The 16,858-nt window shown below is 30.6% G+C and overlaps 1 protein-coding gene across 7 annotated transcripts in view; it reads left to right on the top strand.

Annotated features, from left to right (window-relative positions):
* LOC127713229 (structural maintenance of chromosomes protein 6-like) overlaps positions 1-16,858 on the top strand; it is a 396,756-nt gene that overhangs the window by 57,832 nt on the left and 322,066 nt on the right. For 5 of the 7 annotated variants that reach the window (XR_007987495.1, XM_052219769.1, XM_052219768.1 and 2 more), the window contains exons 21-26: positions 716-834; positions 2,433-2,532; positions 6,501-6,659; positions 6,775-6,933; positions 15,429-15,581; positions 16,581-16,678. Coding sequence is in view for 6 of the 7 variants with exons in the window: in XM_052219769.1 (XP_052075729.1) it covers positions 716-834; positions 2,433-2,532; positions 6,501-6,659; positions 6,775-6,933; positions 15,429-15,581; positions 16,581-16,678 (788 nt within the window). In the remaining variant the exon portion in view is untranslated. The remainder of the gene's footprint in view (positions 1-715; positions 835-2,432; positions 2,533-6,500; positions 6,660-6,774; positions 6,934-15,428; positions 15,582-16,580; positions 16,679-16,858) is intronic. The other 2 variants (XM_052219770.1, XM_052219771.1) reach the window with 2 other exon arrangements.

The raw sequence follows: 16,858 nt of genomic DNA, 5'->3' as shown, positions 1-16,858 counted from the left end.
TTACAAGATACACTCCATTCTACAACTCTATCATGTGTTAAAGCTTTGCTTACAAGATACACTCCATTCTACAACTCTACACTTACACAAATAAGAACCATAAGTTAAGATAGCCTGTGCATTCATTTATTTTAGTGGGGTATCAATTTACATGTATTATAGGAATATAGTATTTCCTTGAAATGAAAGACCATAGATAATCTGTTTATAGCTATTTTCCTAGGCAATGTCAAGTTTGCTAATGACGTCATTGGTAGCACTACTTTATTGAGAAAAACCATTATCAGTTGAGTCGCTTGAGATGGAAAATTATCACACAAAAAGTGTAGCAAAGAAAAAAGCAATAACATGTATTATTGATTAATTGATTGATTGATTGTTGGTTGCTTAACTTGATACATTGATAGTTGTTTTCTTTGACACCAGTTTTTGATGGCTCAACATTAAGGTATTAATACCATATTGTTTAAAATAAATTATATATGTATAAAATGTTAAAACAATAATAAAAATCAGTTCTTGTGGTTTACTATGGAACATGTATCATAAATATAAAATAATAGTAAAAACTAATTCAATAGACATTAAATTAAATCCTAAGATAAAGAAGTAAAAGAAAGTCTTTCACATACTGACTTAGACTATCTATATCATGTGTTGGGTGTTAAACCATATCCTACAACATAGATATCGTCAACTGTTTGTTCTTTTTCAGACTGACATAGAGAAAGCATGTATTGTTTGTCCAGAGAGAAGGAACACTCGTAGAAGTGTAACCAATTTAGAAAGTGAAATTAATCAGATTAATAAAAGAATTAAGACAGAAGAGAAAAGGTAAAAGTAGTGGAACATTCATATTTTATTTTCCCATTGCAAAGAAGTTGAAGAATTGATATAAGAACACCTTTATTCATCTGTGTGCTTGTGTTGATTATTCTAATATGACGTCCTGCTTTCGCTTTGGAAACAAAGCCATGTTCAAATTACAATAAAACATGGGCTGCACGTGATTGACGTCACAATTGAAATTGCAACATCAGTTGTATTTTGAACAACGCCGGAGGTCGAAATGGGCAGTTTTGTTGGTGTTTCTCGCTAGGAAATTAAATAAAATCATTCTGAAAGTAAGTTTAGGTATACATATTAATTTTTTTATCGTTCAACTGTTGATTTTCTATAACGTTTTTGGTTCATCAAATCAAAATGGCTGCCTTTTGAATGTGTACTATAGGTCCACTCGAAGTACAAAAGTTCTAAATATTCCTATCAGAATCAAAATAATTCTATCATGCCATGCTTTAAGCTAATTTTAACATGGGTAGGCATTATATTTGTCAATATTTTACACCTCACTAACGCTCGGTATAAAGATATTGACAAATATAATGCCTACCCATGTTAAAATGAGCATAAAGCATGGCATGAAAGAATTATTTCTTTAATAAATCACCATAACTGTCCAGTAATGTAAATGAACTAATTCTCGTGAGCGTCTTATTTTCGAGAGTAGATAAATAACAGAAATATAAATCAACGGTTTACAGCATCTCACCAAACCTTGAAATTAATCTTGTTTTATCTTCTGCATAATCATGGGGGAATCCCTGAAATCTTGTCATAACATGACCTAGAAGATTAATATAGAATTAAGGAGGTGTGCTTGACCGTCAATGAGACAACTATCAACCACAGACCAAAGGATGTTGATGTAAGCACTTAAAGGTCACTGTATAACCAATACCTTATTGTAAGCTATGACAGACACATTTGCCTAGTTTGAATAAATGGTATTCTGGGAAGTTAAAGCAAATAGCTTTTTAGGCCAAAAAAAAATATATGTCTGTTTACGGTTACCCGACCAACCCTACTTTTGAGCGCCAACCCTAAGTCATTTTATTTCCGTCGTAAAGTGAAAAATAAACTGAACTCGTGTCAAAAGTGAAGTTAAGTGTTGCAAATGATATAAATCAATTGCCTGATACAACCCAATGTTCACAATCGTGAATATGACAGCTGTTTTAAGGAAATTCGCAACTCGTGTGATGAAATAAACACTTTGCCGCCATTTTTTTCCAAGGGAAATAATCCAATCATCAAAAATACGGGTAAACTTGGCCCATGATCAACTCGGACCACGACAAGTCGAAACGGCATGACTCAAAATCATGTCACAAAAAATAAAATGGAAAAAAAAAATAAAATGGAAATACCGACCTACCTACCCTATTTTTTTAAAGTATGTAACCTTAAACAGACATATATTTTTTTTTGGCCTTAAAGATAATAGTTCTCTGAGTGTTCTTAATATTTTTTTCAATTACATTTTTTGCTTTTTATGTTTTCAATACATTGTTTGGACAACTTTTTTCTTTTTCTTTTTTGTTTGCCTTTTACAAACATTAATATAACATAACATTTTTTCCCACCTTAAGCCGTGGCAACCCTGAAGAAATAACTAGGAGGTACAACGAAACTAAGGAGTCCTACCAAAAAATACGCAGAGAAGTGAGACAATGCAGAACATTTATTGAGGCAAGTTAATGTTAAATCATTGGATGTCATGGAAGCATCATTTGATTTGGGTTATAGATTAAAAGTACATAAAAAAGATAACTGGGGCCAAATAAAAAACATGTTTGTTTCCCCTCGCCCCGACCGGGTCAAAAAATTATTTTACCCAAAAAAATCGGAATATTTTTTTTACTTCTGAAATTTATTAGTTTCCACTCCGACATTGGTTCTGATATTACCGGAAGTCTTCTCAGGACTCTCTGGAGTTTATCTATCAATTTAGTGGTAATGAGGGTAAACTGTCTGCTTGAAAGATGGGTGACAAGATCGCATTGTCGTTTTCTGTACGAATTAAGTACAAGGACGCGTCTAAAGTGTTACCCACCGGCAGGAACAAAAGAGAAATCTTACTTTTGTCAGATATAATCATGTAACATGTGCTTCACCATATGTCATGGACGCTATTTAGTCTTGATTATAACTTCTATCATTCCTCGCGTGGTCCTATATTTCGGTTTTGTGGTACTATAATTTTTGGTAAAATTGTGACTTGTTAAATTGTATTTGTATGGTATAAAAATTACAGGCGATATTCAACCAGCACGTTGATAGTTACAACAGGTGATTGATTTACCTGATGAGGGTTACCTGTTGCAGATGGTATTTAATCAATCAATTAGAACTTGTAACTTGTTTCTTTTGTGATTTAATTAATTAATAAGGGGATAATTTATGACTCCTGACAACAATTTTATGGCTTCACTCACTACCGAAGCTTAGACTAGTGATGCAATTGGAAATTTTAATTTTGACATTTACTATGCCGATACGGCGATAGTTGTACACATGCCGAAAAAATTGTTTATACTTGATAAAAGATTAACTGTTGGTCCATTAAATAATTATAATTGACAATTATGCATATTTTTATTATCTATAAAGCAATGTGTCCAAGCAAGTATATCATATATCCTGTCTCTTTTAATGAGTCTTCCTTCTCTTTTATAACAAAAAAACTTTCATTTTGACCGCGGGTTTACCTCCAGTGTGGCAGTTGATTTAATAAGTTTTATACACCAGCCACACTTACTTTGGACAATCACTGATTTTGGTACTTTTGAAAAGGTTTTGTAATTTCGCCAAAAGGTATGATGATTTTTTTTTAAACAGCAAAAACAATGTTTTAATTATAAATCCCAAAAGAGTTACTCCTCCTATTTTTGCTTATTTTGAAATTCTCATGTTAAAAATATATTTACTCTTAGGAATATTTATAAGTAAACAAATAATTGCCATAAACTATAAAATGGAACATAAGGTTATATCTTCAATACTCCCAATAAAATCAAACCAGTATTTGTATTCATTCAGTGTATCAACTTACCAGACCTATGATAACCGACCGTGCAAGACCCTCATGGGTAGTTAAGAACATTAAAAACCACCCACGTCGTCCAGACCTACCGAGGAAAAACCTCATGTGTAGTCAAAGTCTTTAAAAATCCCCCTCGTCGTCCAGACATTTTCAGCTAGACAAGTTCGTTGAAACCAGACTAGTGTTATAAGTACATGTAGAAATAGAAATTGACAATTCTCTTCATGCTTATGACTGAATGGAGAATATAATTTCTTTCACTGCAATAGTGTCAACAAAAGAAAAGAAAAACTCCAATGGATAAAAGATAATCAAAAAAGAAAGAATCCTATGATAACTAACCTTAAGGAGTATAGACGAAAAAGAGTTGCAACACGATGCATATTATTATCGATGCAAATATCTAATTTTTCGGTGCTATTTACAAATCCTGGAAAGAACACTGTGAATACAAATATAAAATGGGATATAACTTCATTTATAAAACAAATAAAGACACAAACTATGGATGATAGATATTTATTCACATAAATATTTCAGGACATTTGATTTATTTAAAAACAAATATAGGGTTAAAAAACTGAAAAACAAATATGAGCATTACATATAAAAATAAGGAGATGTGGAATGATTGCCAATAAGACAATTCTCCGCCAAAAATTCAAATGAAGTGAATGTAAGCAACTATAGGCAACAGTACGGCTGTCAGATAAGTTATTTACACAAACATTGCAGTGATGTACTTGATAAAAAAAAAGGGGGGAAGGGAAAGTACCTGCCTGCCTGGTCTGTTTTCAAAGAGTAGACCCGGGGAAGGGGAAACAGACATTCTTTTAAATGTGGCCTGGAATTACAGTACAACAAACCACAAACTTTCAACTTTAAAAAAAAGGATACACAAAGAAAAGATCAACACAAGGTTCAGATAGCCTGATATGGTACAAGTACTATATATTGTGGGGTAAAAAAAAATATACTTAATACTGAATGGATATAATAAGACTAAAAATAATTTATCATCGGGAAAAGTCATATTTGCCAGTTGTGTCCTAATAGGGACATGATTAATCCAGATAAGTTTTAGGACATTTAGGAAACACAATGAGGAACAGTCATTTTGTTATTCAGTGTTCAGCCTGATAATTTATAATGAATATAATCACCAATATAAATACCTTTAATTACAAAAGACACACTTCTGATATCTTGCAATACATGATTCCCTGCTAATTAAATGTTGTTTCCAGACAAATTACCTCTTCCCAGTTATTTATTGTTGTTTTTTGACACAATTATTGGTCAGCGACTGATTTCACAAAAAATCTTACAAGAAAAAATACTCAAAAGTCATGAACATTTCAATATAGATTACGATCAATTTTTATCGTAAGATTTTTTTGTGAAAAGAGCCCCAAAACTGTAAAAGGAGTTGACTTTATTGTTTGTCAGTTTTTTAATGCAAAGCGTAATTGCATAAAAAATTAAATTCCTGAACAAAATATATGATTGCAGTGATTGCTTATCATAACTGGTAACTTTTACAGATTAAAAATTGATTTGAAAAGACCTTGTTACATATAAAAAAACATTTGAAGCACCCAGTTGAAATGATTTTACAAATTACGGAGTATGCCTGGGTGAACTCCAAGCATGAACTGACTTTGAAGAACTAAAGCGCTAATTTATATCTTTAAAATGGCATGCACATAGTTATATGAAATTTTCTGTCACAAACATTGAGCAGGGGTATAATTGATCTTGTTTAAATTTGGAAAAAACTAGTAATATTATGCATGCTTTTCTCCTCATGACCTAAAACTCACTTTGGCAGTTTATGTCTTGTAACAATGAACAAGATAAACAATAAATACAAAATGGAGGCATGGTGAAGCATCTATTGAATAACCTATCCAAAAGTAATAGATGTGAAACAACAGTTTAATCTTCTAGCTGCAGATGCAATTTTATATTACTCATTGGATTAGTTGACAGAGTCATAAAAGGAATAACACCACGTATTCATAGCCACTTTGCTTTCTATGCTTCTGCAACTTCAAGCATTCATAGCTATTTTGTCTTAAGTTCAAATAAATCATTTTATGTCAAAACTATACCTTATCCTGACTTGTGCTGAAAAACTCAAAATACCATTATTGCATATTAGAGTGGTTCCTGGAAGTTGGTTCATACAAAAACAGGTACTTCTGATCTGAGCAACAGGGCAAATATGCCATCCTATCTTAATTTCATATATTTTTTTTATTATTCAAAAGAAACTTTAAAAAAAGGTTCTACAGTGATCCCAAGTCCCTAAGCTTTCATTTGATTCCAAAATTATCCAAATATTTTACTTATTGACAAAGTTATGGCTATGTGTAGGAACTATTTTGTTTAGAATATGTGCTACTTTCTTGTATGTTATTCTGACCATGCCGAATTAGTGATGCTATACCAAAAGATATTTTAACTATCAGAGAGAAGAATCTGAAGAATTGATTCTATAGTTTGCATTTATTTATGGCCTGCTGAAGTATTTGAGAGATTGCAGCAGTGAAATAATGTTAAAAGTTATATAACAATTTTAGTCTTTGTGTGATTGTATATTCTATTTCAGTTTCTTCATGAAAGTCTAGAAATGAGAAAAATCCGATACAGCTTCATTAGACATTCACGATGTTGGAGGTCAAAAATGACATTTATTCAAGTTTTGGCCTCCCGGAATTACACAGGGAGAATGATTGTAAATCATGCAACTTTAGAGATACAGTTAAATGTATGTACCTCATTTTTTTGCATTCCATTCTCTCTTTTACAGGTTGTTCAAAGAACCATGAGATACTGTATACTTTTCATCTCTCAGAAAAAATAATTATATTTTATTTTTGTAGAGATTAGAAAAAGTCATGATACAAAGACAACAACAGTATTATGAATTTCGTCGCTTCATCGCCATGAGAGCAAAATACTTCTTTATAGTTCTACTCAGTAATAGACAATATACTGGGAAAATGATGTTTAGCCATCCCAAGGAAACCCTTGAAATGTCTGTAAGTCAGAAAGACATACCAAGAAACTGTGTATCAAATATCAATTCAGGAAATTAAGAAGTTTTGTTACTATCAACAATTTCTGTTTAAGCTTTAAGCCTTTCAGTTTGTTTTGAAATTGAACTTGATCTGGAAATAAACATTTTCACTAAGATGATAAATTTGATTTCATCTTTAAAAGGTTCATAGGTTTGGGGTTTTTTAAACAAATAAACCACAAAATTAGAGGAAGTTTAGTATGCTTCAGTAAAGTGGATGTAATACCCTCCCTTTTTGATTGACCTGATATAACACTCATACCTGATCTCTGTTTTTATTGTAACTAACCATTTTAATTCAGTATTTGTCAAGAGCTTTCCAAATAATTTTGGTGGTTGTTTTTTTACTGAATTTAAATTAATGTTAATAAGATGAAATAGTGATTTTAGTGACTAAACCTATAATTTATATGATTCTAGCATGAAACTTTACAGCCTTCAAAAATGTGTTGAAAAAGTTCATTCCAAATTTCTGTGAATCAAAATGAAATTTTGCTTGGTTATTTGGTATTGTACATTGATTTCTGTTGAATTTTTTGAGTCAAGTGTAATGATGTGTAAGATTGACCTTGTTTTTTGTTTTTGCATGAAATCTAATGTTGTTTGTCTGCTTATAGTATCTTTTGAATCAATAATATATGTCAGTAATTTTAGCGTACCTGGTCCAAAGGGTCATTACTTAGCATCCATCCATTGACTTTTACGGAAAAACTGCTCCTCTAAAACTACTTGGCCAGTTGAAACCAAACTAAGCCACAATCATCCTTAGGGTGTCTATAGATTTAAAGAAAATATGGCTGATGATCCCATCTGCTGACCAACATGGCCGCTATGGCTTAAGATAGAACATTGGGATAAATGCCAATAATCATCAAATATCTTCAAAACCATTAAAGATCGAGAAATTGTGACAGGACAAAAATGTGCAGACTGTCAGAATCTACTAACTGTCCATTTTGACCAAAACTCTCTGAACCACTCCTTTTAGGAGTTTTTGACATTAAATTATGATTGTAAAAATTTTTCTCATTTTTGGCAATTACTTTGAACTATAATAATTAGAGAAAAACTTTGAATTGCAAAAATGATTAGCAAGAGGAATTCTGCAGATAACTTGTATGGTTTAAATTGTCAGTTGACTCCTTGTAGGAGTTATTCTCCTTAAATGACAATTTTACCCGTTTCTGGCTATAAACTTGAAAAAATAATAAGAGAGATACTTAAATAAGCATAAGGATCAGTAAAACAATATCTAAAAAAATCAAGATGGTCAAAATCACCAGTCAACTTCTTATAGCACTTTAATGACAATTTTAACTTTTTTTACAGAAACTTTAGAAGATAGAGGGAACCTTAAACAGTAAAAATAGAAATGCTAATAAGTCAAAATTACAGAAATAGTTTGTAGACTCTTTATTGCCCTTCAGTCAGGATTCTACTTGTCAAAATTATTTCCCCATTACGCCACCTAATTTTTATAATCGTAAAAATGGAAGCCATTGTAGTGATGACACGCTGTCAATTTAGCTCTTGAAAACCGATAAAAATATCCACATAGCATAATTACGATCCTTATATGCCAGTTGTATTTTAAAAGACAAATGTATCTACTAGCTATTGAGCATCATATAATGTAATTTTATGCATTTGGTCAACTTAAAACTATTGTCTGATCGGTTGTCAGGGGGACTTTTCGAAAGTTCAAAAATATTTAAAAAAATTCTAATTAAATATTTCGTTGGAAGGGCAGACTAAAAATTTTCAGAGGTTGAAGGCTAATTACCATAGATAACACACACAAAAATGAAGTTCTTTTGAAGTTATGCAATTTTAAGATCCACTTAAAAAGTCTGTCGTCAAGTACTTTTAGTAAAAATTGTTATTCGAACACACCTACTCTGTTGTTATGACTCATTAGAAAGGTATTTCACTTGACCCATATATTTCATTTTTTAGTACTGTAAATTTTCTATGTTGTTATATCAACCTAGAGCCTGAATATATAAAAATAATAGAATTTGAAGCGAGATAAGGATCAAATATTTTTCTTTTATACGTTTTCAAGACAGAATAGTCAACTCAAACACGCCTTAACATAAAAAGGTGTATTCGACTTTCTATTTTTGATGAATTTATTGCCAATTTTGGGGATTTTTTCTCAAAAAACTGACGCCAGGGGCAGAGATGCAAATTAATGCTTTAAAAAGATCAATCTATTATCTTTCTTTGGAATTTATGCTTATGCACAAAAAAGATCCACATGCATTTGCACCTACCACAATCAACTGTTTTGTGAAAATTTTTCCATAATTTAAAAATTTACAAATATCTCGAAGCTCCATGCCATAATTTAAGTAAAAAAACATACATAAGACGCATAAAATCCTAAATTAGGCACATTCATTAAACTATTAAAGCCCATAGAAACAGATGTAAACTATTCAAATTTACCAACTTGACCTTTTTTACCTTCTCTAACAAAGAGTTTCATTTTTATGCCCCCGCCGTAGCGGAGGGGGCATTAAGTTTTACCCTTGTACGTCTGTACGTCCGTCCATATGTCTATAAGTTCGTTCGTATGTCCCAAAGTTGGTTTCCGTTCTCTAACTTTAGTTTGCCTCAACCAAATTTTATGAAACTTATACACAATGCTTATTACCACAAAACAGATCAAGTTTGAATTTTGGTGGTGTCACTTTCACTGTTTTAGAGTTATGCCCTTTACAAATGGAAAAATTGCTGAATTTTTCGTTTCCGTTCTGTAACTTAAGTTAGCCTCAACCAAATGTTATGAAACTTATACACAATGCTTATTATCACAAAATACAGATCAAGTTTGAATTTTGAGGGTGTCACTTTTATTGTTCTAGAGTTGTGCCTCTTTACAAATGGAAAAATTGCTGAATTTTTCGTTTCCGTTCTCTAACTAAAGTTTGCCTCAACCAAATTTTATGAAACGTATAAACAATACTTATTACCACAAAACTCAGATCAAGTACAAATTTGGATAGCGTCACTTTTACCGCTCTTCATTTATGTCCCTTTATAACTTTATATGATATGCAAGTGGGGGCATCATCTGTTTCCCATGGACACATTCGCCATTTATTTAATTTTTATTTAATTTCAACTGGGTTTCCAGCTATACTCATTAAGGCATTTTTTGTGAAAACTGCTGTAGATAAAAAAAATATCAGCAAGTTGAGATCTACATATAAGTCAAAATGAATGAAATCTCTATCAACTCCTTATCTGAGTTTTTGCCCTTTAAATTACAATTTTAACCCATTTTTACCTTTTATCTTAAAAACTAATAATTGACAGACAAAAATTCTGTCCAGTGAAAATCATCAACAAGACAAAAGTTTGGCACACACAGTTCCCATTTGACAAAAATATATTCTTTAATATTGCATTGTATCCATTGTATGCCAAAATGCTGTGATAGTTACAGGTTCATTGAAGTATCTAGTTTGTATGATATTCTTTCTACAAAGAACGCAATTATATTATTTGATCTAGCAATAAAATAAATTGGATCAGAAAAATAATCAGTTGTTATAAAGAGGAAACCTCATTTTACATAAAATTTCAGAAAATTTTGATGCTATGATAATTTTACTCTGTAATGTTCAATGTGTTCAGCATTTATATGAATTGATCAAATTCTGTTTAAAGAAGTACGTAATTGGAAGAAATGAAATCAAAGTTATATATCTATGATCTTAAAAAACTGATCTTAAGGTGAATAGGGGGTCTTCATTAATATCCATAGAATTTTTTAATAATTTGTCAAAATGTAGTTTATATCATGCTTTTTTCAAAAATATAATAAAAAGTATGGGTCACTGGGATTTTTTTCACGCGACAGGTTGTGCAAAATTGTCAGATTTTATATAGATTATGCATGGAAAACTCAATTTTGTGTGATAAAAAGAAAACTACACCATAGAATTGTAAGATAAAATATGAGAAGATAGCTATAATAATATGCTTTCAGATAAGAAAAAGAAAAAATGGGGTCACCGGACTCGTTTTCTTGCTACATAATAAAATAGGTAAATTCACAACACATTTTATTATAAAAGTTACTTTATCTGAGTTATCTCCCCTTCTATCTGAGTTATCTAGATATAAGAAGATGTGGTATGAGTGCCAATGAGACAACTCTCCATCCAAGTCAAAATTTATAAAAGAAAACCATTATCGCCCTGTATGTGGCAAAGTTGAAAAAAAATGAATTCTGTTTTTTGTAAAATACAGCCGTAAATATGATAAAACACATAATTTTCTATAGTTACACGAAAAGTCTTACACATGAATTACATACTACTCTCGAAATTTGCACATTTCATTAATGATATAGACCGATTGTTATCTGCTATATCAAAATCCAAGATGGAGGAAGACACCCCAGCTTTTTATGTTTGGGCAAACCATCATGTTCAAAACTTTTTTCACAGTTTAACAATTTAATGGTCTAATAAAGTTGTTAATTTCTGTATTTAATTGAAAAAGTTCCAGTAATCATGATAGGCTAATCGAGGCAAACTCTTGATTTTGCAATTTACTGAAAAGGGCAGTCCAATCCTGAAATGATTTTTTTTATTATTTCAAATTAATGATTCTGATTTATGAAAAAACTTTCAAGTTGTCATTTTGAGTTCATGTAAGATGCCTGAATTTTTACTGTCGAACTTTATACCTCATACAAAAGGGAACACTATGCCACCAAAAAAACGGAGTAGGGGTCTAGCATGGATTAGGGCTCATTGAATGTTCTGTTTTTTGCATATAGGTAGCTGTGCAACAATAAATAACAAGCATGTTTATATGTACAGAAATATTTTAACATGGAATGTTGCTGTATGGTCAGGTTGATATAGGTTCATCCTTCTAAAATTTTCTTTAGACAAAATTCTCTTAATAAGTGCAAATCATTGCTATAAATATGTAGTGATTAAGGGGGTGCCCAACACTTTGACTAAAATACATTCAAAAACATGAAAATTTCAAGAAATTTTAACTACACAAAGGAATAATTTCATTGGATATATAGCAGTTTGACAAACACTTAATTTTGATCATCAAGAAGCTTGATTTCTAAAGAGTTAACTCCCTTAGGTGTTCTGTACCCTTAAGCTAGTTTTGCATTTCATGCATTTCATCTTCACTATTGTAACATTCATTTAATTGTGCATGCTTTATATCTGACATGTAAGCTGCTTATATGCCATTTGACAAGATTTTTTTAAAGACATTGCAGTTCAGTTTTTCAAAACAATAAAAATAGTGATGGGTATAATAAGTGTCAATAATAAATATTTTTCTTTTTTACTTTTTTTTTACCAAAGGTGAGATTTGGGTATTGCCACTGAGACAACAGTTGTGTAAACAGTTGCAAAAACTTTTATAGGATATAAAAATAAAGATAGACAAATTCATATTGTGTTCAGTTGTCTGTACTTATGTTCATCTTTATGCCTAAATATTTCGCCTACCAATGCTCATCATTCTGGCATACACATATCACCCACCAATGCAAATATGCCTGATTTTAACTTTTGTCATTATGTATGGTTATTGGATTTTAATCTAAATCATCAGAATGATATACATGTAATTTCTCATGCCAGTTCATTGAGAGAGAATTCTCTTCTGTTTATTTATGAAAAAATGAAATGTGAAATTCATTGAGTCTGTTTTGATATTTGGTCACAGTTTCTACAGAGATGTTCAAGCAATATAACAAATGTTGAGAGATATTTATTCTGATCACTTGATTATGAAATCTAGTATTGATAGAACATTCTACTGAGGCTTTGAATTTTTTTTATTTGAGATGTTTAAGACAATATCTCCAAAGTCAAACTTATTATTTGACTATTTAATAGATATTGAAAATATGTTTCACATCATAGTTTTTACACTTTCATATCTGTTAGGGGAATGGTCAACCTACTAATGTCTGATATATGTAGTACTTATCTTCATACAAAACATATCTCTAACACCACTAAATCATATTTTTCCTAATTTCGCGAATCTACATTGGAAGTTCAGTTATAAATGTCTCTCAGCAACGATTGTATTAAATATTTGCCTAAATGTCTCTACAGGAGTATGTCAGTGTGTCAATATTAATCTGATTAGTTATTTTGAGCACAGTTTGGTGTCACCACTGTTCCTGACTTCTGATTTATATATTAAACCTTTGTACTTTCTATATTAACTATTTTATACATGTATGCAAATTAGTAACTGATTTTTATCCATCCTTTTATTATTGTTCACAATTTGTTTTACCATATCTTCAAACTATTGCTGTAAATGTTATGTGCTAGGATTTCAATGAAAATTGATATAATGGTGTAATAGTTATTTCAAATCAAATCCAGGTGTCAAAAATTTTGAAAAATGTGGTATCAAGTTACTTTCTGTTAAAAATCATAAGTTTTGAGAAACATCTTTTTGTGCTAGGATTTCAACAAAATACAAATTAGGGTGCAGGCATAATTTGCTTCTCAAATTTCTGGTGTCAAATTTGCTGTTGAATTGTGGCAGTGATGAAAGTTTGGCAGATTTACTTGTTTTTTTTTGTTGTTGACCAATTTCATCCCTATTGTGGTGAAAACATAAATTTTGTTTAAAAAAAATCACAAATTTTGAGAAAATTCTTGTGCTATATTTAAACAACAATTATTATATAGGTGTAATAAGCTATTTCTTTGTGAATGAAGGTGTAAAAAAAAAATAGTAACCATTACTTTTTGCTTAAAAAATCACAAATTGAGAAGCATCTTTTTATTATTTGTCGCTGACTACTTAGAAAAATGCCTATCAAAGTACATATTGCTTTGATTTCTTAACAAAACTTTGTATTTATTGAGAACACACCCAGAATTAATTTCTGGTGTAAAAGTTTATGAAAATTAACACCCATTGTTTTAATTGAATTGTTTTTTGTGCATCACTTTCTGTGCCACTTATAAAAATGTGTAATTGTATCCTTTGCTAACATGTCAGTTTTCTAGTATCATTGTCTTGCCTATGGATTTTCCTTCTTGAAGAAACATAACATATAAATAAGAGTGAAATTCATCTTTAAATCAAAACAAACAGAGAAATATGAAACTTGACTAACAACCTTAGGGCTTATTATGCCTTTGTATCTTTCCTACTTTCACAGTGGCAGTAATATTTTAACTATCAAGCATTGTATAGCATAAAAGACTTAAAAATTGTTATTTCTTCTTACAGAAAGCTTAGATAAAAATCAGTTAATAGTAGTATTGCATTTCTATATGTATTTACAAACACTTTAGACTGATAACCAATATATTTGTTTACAGCTGACTGAAAACCATTTATATTTGATTGGTCAACAAAAAAGCATTTTACTGCAATTATTACCTCCTTTTATGTAAATGAAGTCTTTATTTTAAACAGTTCATTTCACTGTAAAATTTGGATATCAGACTAAAATTCATATATGCATCTATACTTGTGTTTGAATATACTTCATTTCTACCATTGTATTTCACTGTATTAATGCTTTTCGGTGAATAGTAGCAGCACATAGCTTTATAAACCAGCTCCATAAATTGCTAAGAATTAAAGTACAGTTTGTAAACACTGTTTGCTTGCAATAAAAGATATAGTTTTTGTTGTTATGGCAATAAGTAAAATGAATGTTTGATCAGGTTAGTTTTACAGAAAACACTTTCGATACATTATTGATATTAAGCATGCAGTTGCACTAGTATCATAGCATCACATTTAAATGGTTTTTACTTCATAATTGGTTTTAAGTATTCTCTTGTATATTTATGCTGCGAGAAATTTTCAGATTTCTAGCTCACAGACATCCTGTGTTCTGACTAAATGTATGTCATTTATGTACACAGTACATGCAGACTGTCCCAGAAGGCACGTTGATTCATGTGCAAATGATAAATCTTTTCAATTCACATTTAATAACAAATAAATAAAAATTATTTAAATGGTTGGCATTTTGAATTCAAATTTAACCATTTTGAATGGAGACATGACCTATTTTATTTGATGCAGTGTTATAATCTATGCATAAAATGTTGCCAGAGTGTACATTAATGCAAAGTAAAGTTAGTGCTGCTATTGTAAACTTGCCTTTCTTCAATGTTTTGACTTCCTCTTGATTGGGAAAAGATTGTTTAATATATTTCGGTTGAGGAATTGTTGTTAATGTTGTAATACCTGCCATTTGAGTTCAAGCACAATTCTTTCTAATAGTTATTGCATCAGATTTATTATTAAAAGTATAATTGTTGAGCAAATATATCTCAGTTATATATGCATGTACCAGTATCACCTTTTTAAAAATAACTTTTTGCTATCTGCTGAAATTTTTTATTGTACTATCATAGATTTATACTGTATATCTATATATGTATTGAAACATATACACAAACTTCTTAGGTTCAACCTCCAACTGCTGAAGGTGAAATAAACAGAGATATGAGGTCATTGTCAGGTGGAGAAAGGTCATTTGCCACCGTGTGCTTCATTTTAGCACTATGGGATGCTATGGAGTCGCCCTTTAGATGTCTGGATGAATTTGATGTGTTTATGGTAAGATTTTTTTTTTTCATTGAAAAAATGGTGTCTGCAATTTTTAGTGTAAATAGAAGTGTCTCAGCACTGCTTGGAAATAATGTTAGTATTATAATTAATTAACAAGTTGAGTTGTTTAACCTTTTCTTGTAATAAACTTGCTACACTTGTACAAGATTTATGGATACAAGGATTGCTTTTTGTCTTTGAGCAGTTGGTATTGAAAAGAAGGGATGTAAAAAAAATATTTGATACAAAGAAGTTTTGCTGTCAAAGTGCAGTTGATATTCGAAAAAAGGCCAGGATGTAAAATATAAATATGTACTGTGGATTCATTATTATTAATTAATTACCAATTTTCATTGATTTCGTGAACATAGGGATACCATGAATTTAAATGTTCAACAAAGTATAAATTTTTTATAGGCTTGTACAAACTTTTGCATAACCACAAATTCAAATATTCATGAATATACAATTTTACCTAAATCCACAAAAATTGGTACCCAAGAAAATGAATGAATCCACAGTGTGTCCTAATAATTTTTTCCTATTTGTCTCATTGCAATTGGGTTACAAATAAGGGATGTGAAATATAAATGAATGTGATACAATAATGCTGACAAATCAGATTATTAAAAAGGAGTCTTTAAAACTGTTGTTACAATACACAAACTTTTGTGTGCATTCATTTTTGCGATTGTTGAACAACTGACAAAAATGTGATTTAAAAAAATGCTGCATACAAATAATACTATCAAAATTTTAAATGCAAGTTTATTTTTTGTAAAAAACCTTTCCCATCACTAGTTTCGTAATAATTAAAACATTGCATAAATTTCTGAATTTATAGTATACAAAAAGACTTCTCTTGCAGTGATAAAATGTGTACTGAAAGTTTTAATTATACATAGTAAAAGTAAATTTTAATAGAAAATTAATGTGCAGTGCCTTTTACTATCTGTAAGTAATTAATAAAACAGTATATTTGAGAGATCTAGTGCTGTTTATTTTCAGGACATGATCAATCGTAGGATATCTATGGATATGATGATGCATGTGGCTCAGTCCCAGAAGCATAAACAGTTCATTTTCCTGACACCACAAAACATGAGGTATTATTTATAGCAGGTTATTAAACAAGTCCATCTGATCATCTAAGCCAATTTGAATTCTCCTTCGGTTGATTATTTTGTGCGACAGTCCACTGGTCAGTCCTGTATCCGGTTAAAGTTTTTAGTTAAGACAGCTTACCATGATGTTATGGTCACATCAACTTTAAACTAAGTACCTTG

This window comes from Mytilus californianus, unplaced genomic scaffold, assembly GCF_021869535.1.
Source record: "Mytilus californianus isolate M0D057914Y unplaced genomic scaffold, xbMytCali1.0.p SCAF_1, whole genome shotgun sequence".
Lineage (NCBI taxonomy): Eukaryota > Metazoa > Mollusca > Bivalvia > Mytilida > Mytilidae > Mytilus > Mytilus californianus.
This window is presented reverse-complemented; position numbering and strand designations above follow the sequence as displayed.